Source organism: Acanthochromis polyacanthus, chromosome 12 (genome assembly GCF_021347895.1).
Source record: "Acanthochromis polyacanthus isolate Apoly-LR-REF ecotype Palm Island chromosome 12, KAUST_Apoly_ChrSc, whole genome shotgun sequence".
Classification (NCBI taxonomy): domain Eukaryota; kingdom Metazoa; phylum Chordata; class Actinopteri; family Pomacentridae; genus Acanthochromis; species Acanthochromis polyacanthus.
Window position 1 is genome coordinate 27,785,583 of NC_067124.1, and position 17,012 is coordinate 27,802,594.

A 17,012-nucleotide genomic window follows, 5' to 3' on the forward strand; every position below is an offset into this window, starting at 1 on the left:
GGAGACGACCAAGGAGGACACCACTGCTGAAAAAAACTCATAAAAAAGCCAGACTGGAATTTGCAAAAATGCATGTTGACAAGCCACAAAGCTTCTGGGAGAATGTCCTTTGGACAGATGAGACCAAACTGGAGCTTTTTGGTAAGGCACATCAACTCTATGTTCATAGACTCAAAAACCAAGCATACGAAGAAAAGAACACTGTCCCTACGGTGAAACATGGAGGAGGCTCAGTAATGTTTTGGGGCTGCTTTGCTGCATCTGGCACAGGGTGTCTTGAAAGTGTGCAAGGTACGATGAAATCTGAAGACTATCAAGGCATTCTGGAGAGAAATGTGCTGCCTAGTGTCAGAAAGCTTGGTCTCAGTCGCAGGTCATGGGTCTTCCAACAGGACAACGATCCAAAACACACAGCCAAAAACACCCAAGAATGGCTGAGAGAAAAGCGTTGGACTATTCTAAAGTGGCCTTCTATGAGCCCAGATCTGAATCCCATTGAACATATGTGGAAGGAGCTGAAACATGCCATTTGGAGAAGACACCCATCAAACCTGAGACAACTGGAGCTGTTTGCTCATGAGGAGTGGGCCAAAATACCATCATTTTTGTCCAGCCCTATTTCATTAGTTTGTTTTTTTAAATAATTATGTTAATCAACAATTCAAACGTGATGGCTGATTTTGATTATTTGATTTTCAATAAATTTTTATTTATTGTTACTTTTGTGAGTTTCAAGTGATTTCAGTGAGAATTGTGGGTTTTTCCTTCTTTAACTGAGGGGTACCAACAATTTTGTCCACGTGTGTCGTATGTCGTCCAAAATGTCACTAAAAAGTCATAGTTTAGTATGTCGTCCAAAATGTGAAAAAAGTCATAGTTTAGTATGTCGTCCAAAATGTGTTAAAAACATCACAGTTTAGTATGTGGTCTAAAATGTGAAAAACATCATAGTTGAGTATGTGGTCCAAAATGTGAAAAAACATCATAGTTTAGTATGTCGTCCAAAATGTCACTAAAAAGTCATAGTTTCGTATGTCGTCCAAATGTCACTAAAAAGTCATAGTTTAGTATGTCGTCCAAAATGTGAAAAAAGTCATAATTTAGTATGTCGTCCAAAATGTGAAAAAAAAGTCATAGTTTAGTATGTCATTCAAAATATGAGAAAAACATCATAGTTGAGTATATGGTCTAAAATGTGACAAAAAACTTCATAGTTTAGTATGTCGTCCACAATGTGACAAAAAACGTCATAGTTTAGTATGTGGTCCAAAATATCACTAAAACGTCATTGTTTAATATGTCATCCAAAATTTCAAAAACAAAGTCACAGCTTAGTATGTCATCAAAAATGTCACTCAAATGCCATAGTTTAATATTTGTACATAAAAAACTTCATAGTTTAGTATGTCTAAACTAGACAGGTTAGTATGTCTACGTTTAAATGTGATTGTGTGTTAAAACCTTTGTTCTTAAATGTATGGACTGCCATTCTTGGATATGTCTCTCCTGTAAAAGAGATCTTGGATCTCAATGGGACAAACCCGGTTAAACAAAGGTAATAACAACAAGACGACATGGTCATCAATATCCCCCGCCACATGTGATGTCTATGAGTCTACGTCCAAAATAGTGATCAAGGGCCATAACTCTGTTAAATATTATCACACAGGTCTCATTTTCGAACTTGATCAAGGTGTCCATGGTGTGAAGCTACACACTAAATTTCGTAATCCTAGCTTTAATAGTTTCCGAGAAAAGCTGTCTCCTTCATGTCGGACGGAAGCACGGACGGACGGATGGACGGAGGCCAAACCTATATCCCCCTTTTCCACTTCGTGGAGGCGGGGGATAATAATAACAGTAAACGTGAAGCTGCTTTCAATCACCTTTTGGAGAGCAGGATGCCATTGGACCAAATAACATTCTTTAGGAATGATTAACAATATTATTATTGGATTAATTAATTTTTTTGAAAAGTGTAAATTAATTAATTTTTTAAGTAAATTAAAGTTTCTAAACCAATTTTAAGTGCAGAATTTGACAGTAAAGACAGATCAGAACTGGGACAAACAAAGATACCATTAAACGTAAGTGAGAGCAGATTTAAATAAAGCTGGCAGAGTATGCAACAATCCATTCACTCATGTGTGTCTGCTGCAGTAAAGACAATGTTTTCTAACAAACATCACAACAGCCTCACAATCTACAGATGTGTCCATTAGCGGCGACCTCGGGGACAAATGAGAGCAGCCAAAGCATGAATAACCTCCAGCTCTGACACTAATAGCTGCCGTGGCTGTTTGAGTTCACATGCTTTCGCTGCTCTGTGAATAAATCACTGTCGAGGATGAGAAGAACGATTCCAATCTGTCTGAATGCTTCCTGACTCGGCGTCCTCCTAGCTGTTCACCTTGGCCTGATCCGGCAAACAGAAGAGTTCTGTCACTGCTGAGCTGCTTCTCACCAAAATGGCCCATCAGTAGGAACACACAGACTCTAAGGGCCCGCCAAAATGGCTGCTGTCGCCACGGCGGCCCACGTCAGTATTTTGGGATGATTTATCGCCGCCACAGAGTATTTAGGCAACATGATAATTTCACCTGTCCCTCATTGGCCGAGACAGATAAGGTTAACAAGGTTACAGCTCATTGGCCTGGGGTAAAAATGAAAGCCAATCAGATTAGAATTGAGTGCAAAGGAAAAGTGATCCACCCTTCTCTTGAAAGGAGAGAGGGTTACGGCCTGTAATAGCATCGCTGTGGTCACAGTGGAGTCCCACTTCTTGGTGCTTGAACTGAAAAGGCTAGACTGGACTGCCCTTAATTACTACGAACTTATTGATTAGTTTAAGAGCGCAGAGTAAAGTATCGACATACATCCACAGCGGAGATGCTCTGTTTAGCAAGTTTGAATTATGTGAAAGCATCAAAACATCTCAGGCTGCTGTGCACAGATGCGTTTACACTGCCATGTGGGGTAAAAAATAAGAGTGAAGTCAAGCGAAATTGACATACTGAAATTAAAGAGCTATCCCATTGAGCACCAACTGGGATTTCGGCTTTGATTTCTGGGTAAGAACAGGATGATATTCAGTGTAAAATCTTGTTTCAATTAGCTAAAATGCTGTTGCAGTGTGTGGAAAAGCACGAAGTGGCATAATCATTGATAATTTGGTTTGGTTCTGGGTTGAAAGAGACTAGATTGATCAGTGTTTCTCCAAAGTTGCATTGCACTGGTAAATAAAATGTGGTCAGTATAGATGCAACAATCAACATATATTTTGACTATAAAATGGCCCTTTATATACATGTATGCAGCCAGCATGTAGTTTCCAGGACACAGCAATGAGATCAGCTGTATATTTTAGTGTCAAAGAAGAAATTGTGAATTTTAAGTTTCTTATGCATAGACACCATCATACTCCTTAGTAGCCTACTCTGTTCCCACTCTAGCAAACTGATCATTGCAGGTTGAAACAACGCTACCAGTGCAGAAATGTTGCAGATACCAAATGTAAAACTTAGCTTTGCTGCAAAATATAGGAAGATTAATAGACTTAATCAGCATTGTGTGAATTCATTTAGGCTGAATGTAGTTTCAGCACAGGAAGAGAAAAACACCTTTCTCCTTTACTTGGAATAGTGTCTGTGTCTCACCTGAATTAACAAGTTTTCAGCTTTATGAGCAGCACAGATGAAATTCTTTTTTTTTTTTCTAACCTTGTTTGTATTGACATGACAAAGAAAACTCAAAATCCCTGCATGGCTAAACACTGTGACAGGTAAGGGAGAGGCTTTAGTATATACTGTACATACGGTATGTTAAATGCTCTAACTGGGAATGGAGGTTGTGTGTCTGAGTGTGTCCTGTGACTGCTTTTGGATTAAAGTTCCAGTAAAAATGCATCACAGGAGCAAAAAACAAGCGCACAATGACAGAATCTTTCCGTCTCAACCCACCTCACTGTTTGACAGCTGATACCAGGGCTGCTTGCCGTAAGTGAAGATCTCCCAGAGGACCACACCGAAGCTCCAGATGTCGCTCTCTGTCGTGAATTTCCTGTACATGATGCTCTCCGGGGGCATCCAGCGGATCGGCAGCATCGTGCGTCCACCCACCTGAAGATGAAACGTGAGTCTACAATCAGCACAATTTAATAATCTGAGTGTCAGCTGAGCAATCGGTTCTCATTCCTGTTCATCCTCGAGCTGCCTCTGACTGACGGGACAACGTGGACAACAACTTTACGTGGTTTACTTCAAACTGGAAAATGTACTCACTCCTACAAAAGTCAGCTTCGTTAACTGCTTTGATTTGGAAATTTTGACAAATGTGAGTTCTTAACATGGCCTTAATGAGCCAAGTGTCAAGTTCAGTCACAAGTGTTTTCCAGTAAAATTGATTTTGACTGGCGTTAGGAAATTAACCTTACAAGTGTAAATAATGATGTTAAGACTCTATAATTTTATTTATTGAGTAATTTACATATTATGGATTAATTTAACTAATTCTTACCTGCATGCTTAATGTAGAATATACAATAGAAGCAACAACATACTCCACATTTTCTCAAATTTTTAAACACGAGTTGTTCAGGATATGAAGAAGCTTGGTAAGTTTTAATCTAAATTCAGTTTCCAAAGGAAGCATTTACTACTTCGAAAAAGTGAAAACTACTTTTAGAAACTAGCTTGTTGCCTAAAACCATTTTTGAAAAAATCCTGCCTGGCTTGGTTTTAATCAAGTTTTCATGTGTGAACCAAATAAACCTCATTTTCATTTCTTTTGCAGCCTCTTACCCGGTAGTAGTCTGTGCTGTAGATGTCTCGAGACATGCCAAAGTCTCCGATTTTGACCACCAGACCCTCCCCTACCAGACAGTTTCGGGTGGCCAGGTCGCGGTGGACAAAGTGCAGCGATGCCAGGTAGACCATTCCTGAGGCAATCTGTGCGGCGATGTGCAGCATCTGGGGCAAAGTGAGCTGACCCAGTGGGGGCATCTTGGACTCCTCAAGGATCCGAGCATCAGGGCCGTGGGCTCTGCAGGTGACAGAGGACAGGTGAGTTTTCACAGCTGCTCCCCTGTTTGTGTCTGAATATTTTCATATCTTGCCATCTTTGAAGCCAACTTTAGGAAAAACTGTGCCATAAGAGGGATACATTAGATCCAAGTAGAGGTGGAAAAAGGTCTAGATCTTCAACTTAAAACTTTAAATGAATCCCTGAGAGCTGTAACACTGATGTGCTTTCAAATTTGTATTCATCTATTCTTTTTGTAAAACACTGGATGATGTTAGACCTTTGGGCCTTGAGGAGATATTTATATGAAAACATCTCAGAAGTTCAGAGGAGAACTGACTTTTGCAAGAGGTCACTGATTTAATCTTCAAGTATGCATTGCACCATTTAATAAGTGTATTCAGAGATTTTTTGATAAATCTGGGCCTGAGAGGTTAAAGGTCTCAGTAAAGTACAGGGCAAAGACGGATGAAGTATGTAATAGAATTGCAGTATCTGAGCAAATATTTGTTGTTATTTTTCCACACTGAATTTAAGAACAACAACATATCACAGAATATACCTGAATTTAATCTGGATGATTTATTGGATTCTTAATCTTGATTCAAGGAAGTTTCAATCTAGTCAGTGAGAGCGCATACATTTCAATTCAGACATTTTCTTCTTTAGTTGAAACTTTTTAAAGACGCTCTCTCTCATCTGCAAAGCACTACGTACCTGAGTAAGCAGGTCAATCTTGTGTTTAGGTATAAAATCTAGTTGAACTTAAAGCTTTATACTTCAATAATAACACTCAATTCGACAAAAATCTCTTGTTAACAAGGACTCTGCAAAAACTCAAAATCTCACCAAGCCTATTTGTCTTATTTTTAGTCAAAATGTCTCATCCCACTTGACTTAAGATAAATTCACTTCATAGCGGACAATTCAGCAAGATGGAGGGACTTGTTTTAAGACAACGCATCTTCAATATCGCGTTAAGTTAAGCAATCTTGAAATGATCTTGTTTTAACCCTCCCGTCGTCCTGCTGGTCAAGTTGACCCATTTTAAAGTTTAAAAATGTGGGGAAAAATATTTTCACAGTGAAGACTTCCACATTTTCTAAAATCTTTGGGGAAATTTTTGAACATTTCTTGATGGAAATAAATAAATATTTTAAAAAAATGTTTCTTTAAGAACATTTGGGGGGAAAAAATCAACCAAAATCCAGCAAATTTCGCTGGATTTTGGTTGATTTTTTCCAAATGTTCTTAAAGAAAATATTAGAAATTTTACTGATATATATGTAATCACTTTGATATTTTTTAGGATTTTTTTTTGGAAGATTTATTTTGATTTTTTGGGGAAATATTTACAATTTTTATATTTTTTAAAATTTTTATTTCTTGTCAAATTTGGGGATTTTTTCTTGAAAAAATATTTTTTTAGGGGAACTTCTTACTGAAGATTTTACAATTTTTTTAATGAATTTGGGGAATTTTTTCGCTGAATTTTTGGATTTTTTTCAGACAAGAAACAATATTCTTTGGTGCCGTAAATGAGGACAACAGGAGGGTTAAGACACCTAAGCTTGACAATCCTGATAAAAATGCAGCTCAAACTAAGTATTCCCAGCTAAATTTAAGATCTCAAGATCATATCTTACTGGAAGAAATCTTACCAAGCCATTTTTCACTTGTTCTATTGGCAGATTTTTTCACTTATTTCAAGGTAAAAGTTCCTTGAAATAAGTTCTTTTTTTTTTTTTTTGTTTTGAGAGGGGCATTTTTTCCAGCGTATAAAGTGTCGTTTATGTAATTTCTGAAGTTTCACTGCTTTTTAAAGCTAACGGCTCCAAGAAATCTTTTTTTTTTCTCATTGCTGACAGTTTATGAAATGAAGAATCTCCCTATTCTTAGGACTTACTGTGATTAGAATGAACCCCATGGCCACTGCGAATTGTAAACAGGATTGTATAAACTTCCATGTTAAAGAACAGAACCTCTGGCCTGTGCTATTCTTCTCTGCTTCCATTGTCTGTTCAGGTTGTTCAAACATTGGGATTGGCCTCTCAGTGCAGTGTTGGTAACTATGGCACCAACTCTGCATGACCTTAAGGACAAAGACCTCAGCCTTCAATCTGCAAATTGAACATTTCTGACATATATGAGTCCTTGAGATGGTGAGCACAACCATTCCATAATAAAGCCATTTAACAATACTGGTTAATAGAAAACATAAGGCTTGTACTACGCCTACAATTGATTTGCAATAATGCAATTCAGAGATGCAGAGCAAATTAACTCTCCGTTGTTTTTGTGGATCATAAACACCCACTCTCACATTTAACTCCAGCCTAAATGAGCAGATCACAGCTGATGTGTCTCCATCCATCCTAATATCTCTCCTCTCCACTTTGTCCCCTCCTTACAAAGGAAGTTGTCTATACAATCACTATTAGTTTAAAAGGCAGGTGGCAGGGTGGGAAAGCAGCTGCATTGTGGGGGCTCTCAGACATTTCACCCTTTCTGTCTGCTGGAAATGTGATTTCCATCCATTCGTGAACATATATCTCAGCTAAAGTCTGTGTGCATGCATGTGTGCATGTGTTTTCATTCCCAATCTGTCTCCTGTGGAAGACACCTGGCAGACAGCATCAACTGGGTCTGCTCTAACAGTTGGGTCAGATGGTTTCCCAGGTGCCAAGTGAGCTCTAATGGGTCGACAGTGACTCCTGCAGCTCCCTCCAGAGGTCTCCAAAGTCAGAGCTTTTTAAATTACGCTATAAATGACTGAAAAATATATTCTGAAGATCTTCTTTCACCACAACAAATTTAAGTGTTAATATGACCTAATTAGCCATATAAAGCCTTTTCGAGATACCACATTAGCTCAGTGGACGGTTCAAGGAAACTCATCTATTTCTGCCCAAGTGCTAAAAACTGGCAATTTATTGCATCCAACAGTATTCAGTGAAACTCTTCTGCAGTTGAATTTCATTCTATTTCCGACTAATGATGTGAGAACATATTGTAAATAATATAACTGCCCTGTGCCTTGACATGTTGTGAATTGAAATCCAGAAAACTGAGCTCTTGTCTGTCTCTGGTGTGTGCACGCTGTCCTATTCTCTCTTTCTCTTTCTGCATATTTGCTTCCTTTTTTCTGTAGTCCTTGTCTATTTGTGTGGTCTGTTCTCTTTCCAGGTCAGGTAGGAGTCACTCAATGTTCTCCCCCATTATATTTGTTATATATTGTGCGCTCGCACTCTGTGTGAACTTCTTCCATCCTGACTATCCATGCTGTAAATTTTACAATGTTCAATAACTTATTGATGCACATCTGACAATACATCTTATTTTGCTCTTTTTAAATGAACTAATAATACTAATAATGATGCCTTTAATTTATAATGCACTTTACATACAAAAACTCAAAGTGCTACAATTGGGAAAGAACTAAATATCTGGCCACACCCTTGCACTGCAGTAACCGAGTGGAGACTAGAGGCTTCTCTGTGCACACCTGCGTAGTAACATTTACTTAGACATGTAAATTAAATACAATTAAATACTATGTAAATTGTAGCTGCAGTAAATAAACTTGGGTGACACCCTCTGCCTCTAAACTGCATGAGTCTGTGGATGATATGATAAAACAGCCAATATTTTTGCATTTTTTGCAAAGAGTACAGCCCTAGCATGATTGGGAACAATGTTTTAGCTGTTGGAGCATTGGTGTTTTCCATTTAAAATGCTGAAAAAAGGCACCAACTCTCAGGAAAATCAGCGTATGCTGTGACAGTTACGCCAGTAGAGCAGCCTCCCTGCAATACCATGAAACACACATGCCTGCCACAGTCACACCAGCACGATTTTATTGTCTACTCTAATCTTTAGTTTGATTTTTCTGATATGAAGCTAATCCAGTAATAGCCAATAACAGCAGAAAACAGTCAGGTCAGTAAAAAAGATCATTTTTACAAGGAATGGAAGAGCAATTTTTAACTATTTGTAAACAAGTATGTGTGTGTGTTTCCGGATAAAAGCCAAAGATCCAAGTTTGAGCGTCACATCAACAAGGTCCACCACATGAATGCACACAACTTTTCCAAGAGGAGCTGGACATGAATATAAAAGGTGAACAAACTGAAGAAAAACCGCAAACTCTATTTACCAAACCCACGAAGAATTCATCGTAACGAACTTCATGTCGAACTTTTCTCTCCCTCTGCTGGCAGTGAGAGTAATTACATGCACACTGCTGACACATCTGACAATCACTTTCGTTAGACTGTAAAACCTTCCTCTGAATACTGAGTTTCTTTTTAAATCTGGAGCAACATAAACTTTTGTTAGACTCTTCCAAGGTTTTTCCTCCACAGACTCCACCAAATTTCTAGTTGCTGTGGCCTATCTCCACTTTACAGTGACTGCTCCCCTCTTAAGCTCTGCCAAACCAATCTTTGCTGACAGATGTAAAAAGACCTTGCTATCGGTGCCCAGAAACCAGATTAAAAACTGACATACTGTGAAATGTTAAGATTTACCTGCCGCTTTTAGATTTGATCAGTATTGTGTGCAATCGTTTGAAAGTTACTGATGTTCATTAACATTTAAAAGTTCTGCACTCCACACATAAAGTGGCACACGTCCTAATGGCATTCACCAATGGTGGCATATAGGAGGCAATGACTGAAACGTTTTTCAAAGACTGTGAGACAGAAATTTTATCTGCAACTGAACAGCATTCCTAACTTCTCTGGAACCTATAGTTCTTAAGACTTTAACACCATTCACCAAGAAAATGTCTGCTGCTTATTTGCGCCTATAAAAATCTGAAGCAGCTTTTTCTGACATGAACTCTATACTGACAGTTAGACTGGCAGATAAACATTTAAATTATTCCATAAGAGCAAACATAAGAGGATACACACTAGCGTACACCTCTCCTGTGGCTTCCATGCAGTGCCAGCCATCTCATTACCTGCAGCAAGGACTGAAATCCTGAATGTCATACTGCCACACTGATGGCTTGCCGGGACACTTTTCCACTGTGCTTTTCCTGCTCTGAAAAGTCAGCTTTTGATGCTTTTCATCCGCTACTTTTACCGAGCGAACAAACATTAACTGCAGCCAGGATCTACACTTTGGTCAGGGGTGAACTGTTGTGGAGTTTGCACTTGGGATCTTCTACGTACCGAAGGAATCGGTTTAGGTCTCCGTGCCTCATGTATTCAAACACCATGGCCAGTGGCTCGCCATCTGTACAGACGCCGTAGAATCGCACAATGTGCTGGTGTTGGAGCATCGTCAGCAGCTCCGCCTCCCGCTGGAAGTCCTGCCGAGTTGACTCATTTGCGTCCTTCAGAGTCTGTGATCACACAAGGATTGCATATTTATGTTCTAGTTATGCACACATGCAAAAGAACTTAATAAAAGTTTTGTCCTTCTTTGTAAACCAAAAAAAACATTATAAATTTAAAACCTTAAAAATTATTTTTAATATCACATGGCATTACATCCATCCAAGTAACCCAGGATGTGCTAAAGAAATAATATTGGTTACGAGTAGGTCTGAATTTCTACATTTAAATCCAGGGAAATTAAAATATTGGCCTAGACCTCAATGAAAGCTAACTTTTTGGGTTTTGTCAGAAGATAACGGACAAAGGTCAAGAAGCTATGGGCTCATACAACAGATCTCAGCTGAAGAAAAAACAAAAGTAAAAAAAAAAAACACACAGAATGAGCAGAAGACTTCATACCATCATAAAATAATCCTGTAAAAAATAACAATAAGACCTAAAGAACTAATTTAAGAAGCTCTAGCCACACAGGTTTGATGCTGTAATTGTGGCCAAAGGTGCATCTACTAATTACTGACCTAAAAGAGGTGAGCAATTATGCAGTTTTACTAAATACTATTATTAAAATATTAAACGTGTTAATAAATTAACCGGCATAGCTTTTGAATATTTGTTTTATATACTATAAATATGTTAAGTTTTCTGAACAATGCAAATAATAAGTTGTTTTTTTTGTACTTTCAATGATTAAAGATGAAAAGTTAAAAATGTTTAAATGAGTTGGATTAGCAACTCATTTAGCAACAGATGGAGTTTAAAAGACAGCTGCGTTACTTGCAGGTCTTGAGAGGTCTTTGCTGCGCCTCTGCTCAGATGACTGATGATGTGTTATAAAAGCATAATGATTAATGGAATGATATATCTGAGCACTGGCATATTTACCATCTTGTTTTTATTTGCTGTGGTTTGCATTAACCTGATGTAACATGAGCCATGGATTAAACCACCTGACTGTTCCTTAACAAACACGACTCACTCTGAAACCACAGAATGATATTTTAGTGTGAGTGCAGCAGACTTACTTTTACTCTTGTTTGTGCTGTAAAAAGTATCTTGAAGTTTTGAACTGAGTGCTTGCCTCTGTTTTTTAAAGCAATGATTTGTCCTAATGTATGAATCACCATCAATGACAGCCTAATTTTAGGTTGATTAGTCCTGATAATGAAGATGACACACTATCAGCGGCCTGTAGGCTGGACGGACTTGAGGTCAGGTATTTAATGTGTATCAACATGAAATCCTTCCTTTATCCTTTTTTTTTTCCATTTACGTGTGTAAATGTATTTATTTCTGTGTTTTAAATTGTGTTAATAAAATTGAACTTGATAAACAGGAAAAGGCTGTTAGATTAAAATTAAATCTTCATTAAAAATGTGTCATTCATTATTTAAATTGACTCAAATTAAACATTTTATTGTGATACAGTTTTTTTTTTTTTACCTTTTTCACCCAGGACTATAATTAACTTCCAAATTTTGGAATTGCGGCCAAAAGCACGTTTTGTGAAGTCACAATGACAGTAGACCACCAAAATCTAGTCAGGCCATCCTTCAGTTCATATGTTTGTGCAAAATTTTAAAGAAATTCGATAAAAGCGTTTTAAAGACATTGCATTTACAAGAAGGGGGCAAACAACTACTTATACATACCTGTTGTTTTTAGTGCACTGATTAGGCAAATTAAATGAAGTACAAAGCAAATTGTAACTTTTTCTAACAAACTATATGAAACAACTTCCTCTTATTCAAACTATGTTATTTCTGAATCCTTTCAACACTGTCACATCTACAACATGTGACCTCACACTAACAGCTTATATTTTCAGCATTACTGCAAATTTTTAGAACAAATGAAAACACATTAACCCTTAACTGCTTTTCAGACAGAGGAGAGGGCTACTCACCTTGATGGCCACCAGCATCTTGTCGCTGTCGGGGCTGAGGTTAGCGCACTCTGCCAGGTAGACTTTGCCAAACGCTCCCTCACCCAGCTCCCACTTTAGCACAATGTCCTGCCTTTTAATGTGCTGGACACCTGAGAACACACAATAGAGGGAATATGGGTGAACACAACTGGGGAGGCTTTCTGACAACTTTGTGGGGGATTGATAACAAAAGCAAACAAAAGCCAATCAAGACATTTTGAATTTGAAAAAATGTACAGTAACAAACTTTAGCAGAATATAAACCTATGGAAACGAGCTCTGCAGTAACACTCACACATGTCTTTGTCCTTGATGATGCCGCAGAAGTACTGTGGATTCTCCACAAAGCTGGACAAACCAGAGTCTTCATCTGAGGAAGGAGGGCTCGTTCCAAAGTTCATGAAACGAAGCGACACAGCCAGATCATCCTCTGTCCCCAAAACTGATGAGCCTAATGAAACGGGGCAGGAAGCAAACAAGCAGAACTGAGAGATATGTAATAACTCATCAGCCTCCAAAGACTTATGATTGCAGTGGCCATCAGAGGAAGCAATTCAGAACTCATTTTTCTCCCTTCAACAAATCGACATTCTCTGTTACCAACTTGGTTGCATATTTGTTGGTACCATGGTGACAGATGATGACAAGTTCTAATAATCGCCATCATCAACCATGCATCAATCAGGCGGCATTGAACTGAAAGCCTGAATGGTTAGCAACCCCTACCTATAGTGCGTATTAAAAGCCAAACAAGTGGGGCCCAAATTGTAAAACCCCACTCAGCAAGGCAAACCACAGAACCCCCAGAGTCCAACACGGCAGAAAATGGAACAACAAAGAGAGCACAGAGGCGATGGAGGGAAGGAAAGAGGGAGCAGGGTCCACTTAGGCAATCAGGCCCACTTAGGCACTTTGAGAGTGAGAAGCGTGGAGATGTGTGTGTGTGTTGGTGGGGTGGGAGGTGGGGGTGTGGAGTGGAGTCCGGGTGGAGCTATATCACGTCTAGCTGTTCCTCATCCATCCATCCATCTTCTTTAATGGCCCTCACCACGTGGCGGTGGCCAAGGGAGGTTTCTGCCCCCATACTTGTGCAGTAATTAAGGCACTTTAGCCCGGCCAACACAGCGGCTGTCTGTGTGCAAAGTTACAGCTCAGTGGAAATCCTATATTAGTCTGTCTCTGCTGTGCATTACCTTCTGAGAGACTGACAGAACCATCTGTGATTTGAAACAATAATTTGGCAGAACACTGAACTGTGACTTATTCATATATACATTGTGTTGGATTCTTTTCATCGCTTTAGCGTAAAAACTGATAAGGCTAAAAACTGAAGTATAAGGCTAAAAATTAAGAAACTAGGACTGGAGATTCCTTTGGGTTTTTTTTCCCCACTCACTTATCTTCCTTGTCGAAATCCGGTGCCTACACTACCCATAATGCAACTTGACAGCTAAAGGTTTGGTTAAGGATTAAGACATGTTGTGTTACTGGTGATTAACGAAACCTCAAGCAGACATGAGGAGGTTGGGAGACAGGCCTGCAAGTGAGTTTCAGATATGCAGTAGTATTCTGCAGGACTTGTAAACTCATATATAGACTACCGGTCAAAAGTTTTAGAAGACCCCAATTTTTCACTTTTTTATTTGAAATTATGCATGTTAATGTCTCATTGCACTCTGAAATCAAAGCATGGAACAAATCAACAAATGAAGTTTTAAAAAAAATCTATTTAGAAACCAAAATGTAATCTAAACTTTTGACTCATCAAAGTAGCCTCCTTTGGCAGATATAACAGCTGAACACATTTGTGGCATTCTTTCCACAATGGAAATCAAATGTTCTTCACAAAGTTCCCATAAATGTGTGGGATCTACAAACAATCTACAAGTGTAGATTGCTTTGCTTTCACTCTTCTGTCCAGTTTATCCCAAACCAGCTCCATGAGGTTTAAGTCTGGAGACTGTGCTGATCACTCCATGTTTTCAAACTTACCATCTTGTTCTTTTTTTCCCTAAGGCAGTTCTGGCACAGCTTGGACTTATGCTATGGATCATTGTCTTGCTGCAGAATGAACCCCCGAACAACTAGCCGCACACCAGAGGTTACTACCTGGTGCTGCTTAATACTGTGGTAACCGTTTTGGTTCAGGGTATCTATCACTCTGTACAAGTCACCAACCCTGGATCCAGCAAAACAGCCCCAGACCATCACGTTTTCTCCTCCGTGTTTGACAGTTGATATCACACACTGAAGAATCATCCTGAACCAAAGATTTCAAATTTTGATTCATCAGTCCATAGTACAGTGCCTATCATAAGTATTCACCCCCTTTGATGTTTTACCCTTTTATTGCTTTCATAAATCAATCATGGTCAATAAAATTTAGCGTTTTTAACAAAAAAATTTATTGAAAAAAACTCTTTAATGTCAAAGTGAAAACAGATTTCTATAAAGTAATGTTAATGAAAGAAAATTATATAAATGAAAATAATTGTTTGCATAATTATTCACCCCCTTCAAGTCGGTATTTAGTAGATGCACCTTTGGCTGCAATCACAGCAGTGAGTCTGTGTGGATAAGTCTCAATCAGTCTTGCACATCTGCCCACTGCAATTTTGCTCCATTCTTCTTTGCAAAACTGCTCAAGCTCTGTCAGGTTGCGTGGGTATCGGGCATGAACAGCCCTTTTCAAGTCCAGCCACAAATTCTCTATAGGATTGAGGTCTGGGCTTTGACTCGGCCACTCCAGAACATTTACCTGGTTCTTTTTTAACCATTCCTGTGTAACTTTCGCAGTATGTTTTGGATCATTGTCTTGCTGGAAAATAAATCTTCTCCCAAGACGTAGTTCTCTTGCAGACTGAAAAAGATTGTCCCCCAGGATTTCAGTGTATTTTGCAGCATTCATTCTGCCCTCTATCTTTACAAGCCTTCCAGGTCCAGTTGCTGAGAAACATCCCCACAGCATGATGCTGCCACCACCATGCTTCACAGTGGGGATGGTGTGTTTTTGGTGATGTGCAGCGTTTGGTTTCCGCCAAACATGACGTCCTGTCTGATGGCCAAAAAGCTCAATTTTGGTCTCATCAGACCAAAGAATCTTCTTCCACTTGACCATGGAGTCTTCCACGTGCTTTTTGGCAAACTCCAGTCGAGATCTAATATGACTTTTCTTCAACAGTGGCTTTCTCATTGCCACTCTCCCATAAAGCTTTGACCGGTGAAGAACCCGGGCAGCAGTTGCTACATGCACAGTCTCTCCCATCTCAGCAGCTGAAGCTTGTAACTCCTTCAGAGTAGTTGTAGGGGTCTTGGTGGCTTCTCTCACTAGTCTCCTACTTGCACGGTCACTCAGTTTACGAGGGCGGCCTGATCTAGGCAGATTCACACAAGTGCCATATTCCTTCCATTTCTTGATAATTGATTTCACTGAACTCCGGGGGATGTTCAGTGCCTTGGAAATTTTTTTGTAACCGTCCCCTGAATTGTACTTCTTAATAACCCTTTCCCTGAGTTGCTTACAGTGTTCTTCTGTCTTCATGGTGTAATGGTAGCCAGGAATACTGATCAATCACTCTCTGGACCCTTCAGACACAGGTGTTTTACAACTCAATCACTTGAAACACACCCACACCACTCAGGTGATCTTCATTTCACTAATTGTGAGACTATTGGCAAAATTTGATGAACCTCTATTGAATTAGACCATTAAATTAAAAAGGGGGTGAATAATTATGAAATCAATTATTTTTATTTATATAATTTTCTTTCATTAACATTACTTTATAGAAATCTGTTTTCACATGACATTAAAGAGTTTTTTCCAATAATTTTATTGTTAAAAAAGCTAAATTTTATTGACCATGATTGATTTATGAAAGCAATAAAAGGGTAAAACATCAAAGGGGGTGAATACTTATGATAGGCACTGTACCTTCTTCCAGTCTTCAGTAGTCCATTGGTAGTGTTTCATGGCCCAGGCAAGCCTCTTTCTCTTATTCTGATGTCTTAGCAATGGTTTTCTTGCTGCAAGATGACCTTTCAAACCTGCAACTCCAAGTGTTCTCTTCACAGTTGAAACTGAGACTTGCTAACTACGACCACTATTAAGATGTGCTTCAAACTGTTGTTCTGTGAGCTGTGTGTTCCAACACTATCTTTATGCAGACAGAGGGGGTTGCAAGTAATCAACACAAGTTGGGACACCTGTAGGATTTGGTATCAGCAGCTTTCAAGGCTTGATCAACTGTCATTGCTGCAGAACAGCTTTAAGTTGTTAACTCACTTCTTGTTCCCTAAAAAGGCCTTTTTGTATAATTCTGAAGTGGACATTATTTTTCAGTTTTGGGTAACTATCTTTTTTAACCTCTGGTTGTTCACCACACTTCTTTGTTCTTTGTTTCAAGCTATTCATTGGACTTGAACTACTTGAATTTCATTTTTAAAAAAATGGAAAAACTGAGGTGTTCTAAAACTTTTGATCGGTAGTGTACATATATGTGTTGGGTCTTTTTCAGAGCAGATATTGATAATAAGTAATTAAGGAGACCAATAATAGACATTTGAAACATATATAGATCTACACTAAAACGAAAATATTGGTGTCAGCATGCATTTTACCACTAACAGAACTTGTGCTTTATGAGTTTAATTAAAGAAACATTTCATCATTTATCCTTCATTGTCAATTGACCATTATTTGAGACATGCAACCAAGCAGA

General features: G+C 38.7%; 1 protein-coding gene across 1 annotated transcript in view; it reads right to left on the reverse strand.

Annotated features, from left to right (window-relative positions):
- ntrk1 (neurotrophic tyrosine kinase, receptor, type 1) overlaps positions 1-17,012 on the reverse strand; it is a 53,973-nt gene that overhangs the window by 3,730 nt on the left and 33,231 nt on the right. The window contains exons 13-17 of the mRNA XM_022190456.2: positions 12,587-12,742; positions 12,271-12,401; positions 10,200-10,372; positions 4,800-5,040; positions 3,960-4,118 (exon numbers count right to left, since the gene is read on the reverse strand). Coding sequence (XP_022046148.1) covers positions 3,960-4,118; positions 4,800-5,040; positions 10,200-10,372; positions 12,271-12,401; positions 12,587-12,742 — 860 coding nt within the window. The remainder of the gene's footprint in view (positions 1-3,959; positions 4,119-4,799; positions 5,041-10,199; positions 10,373-12,270; positions 12,402-12,586; positions 12,743-17,012) is intronic.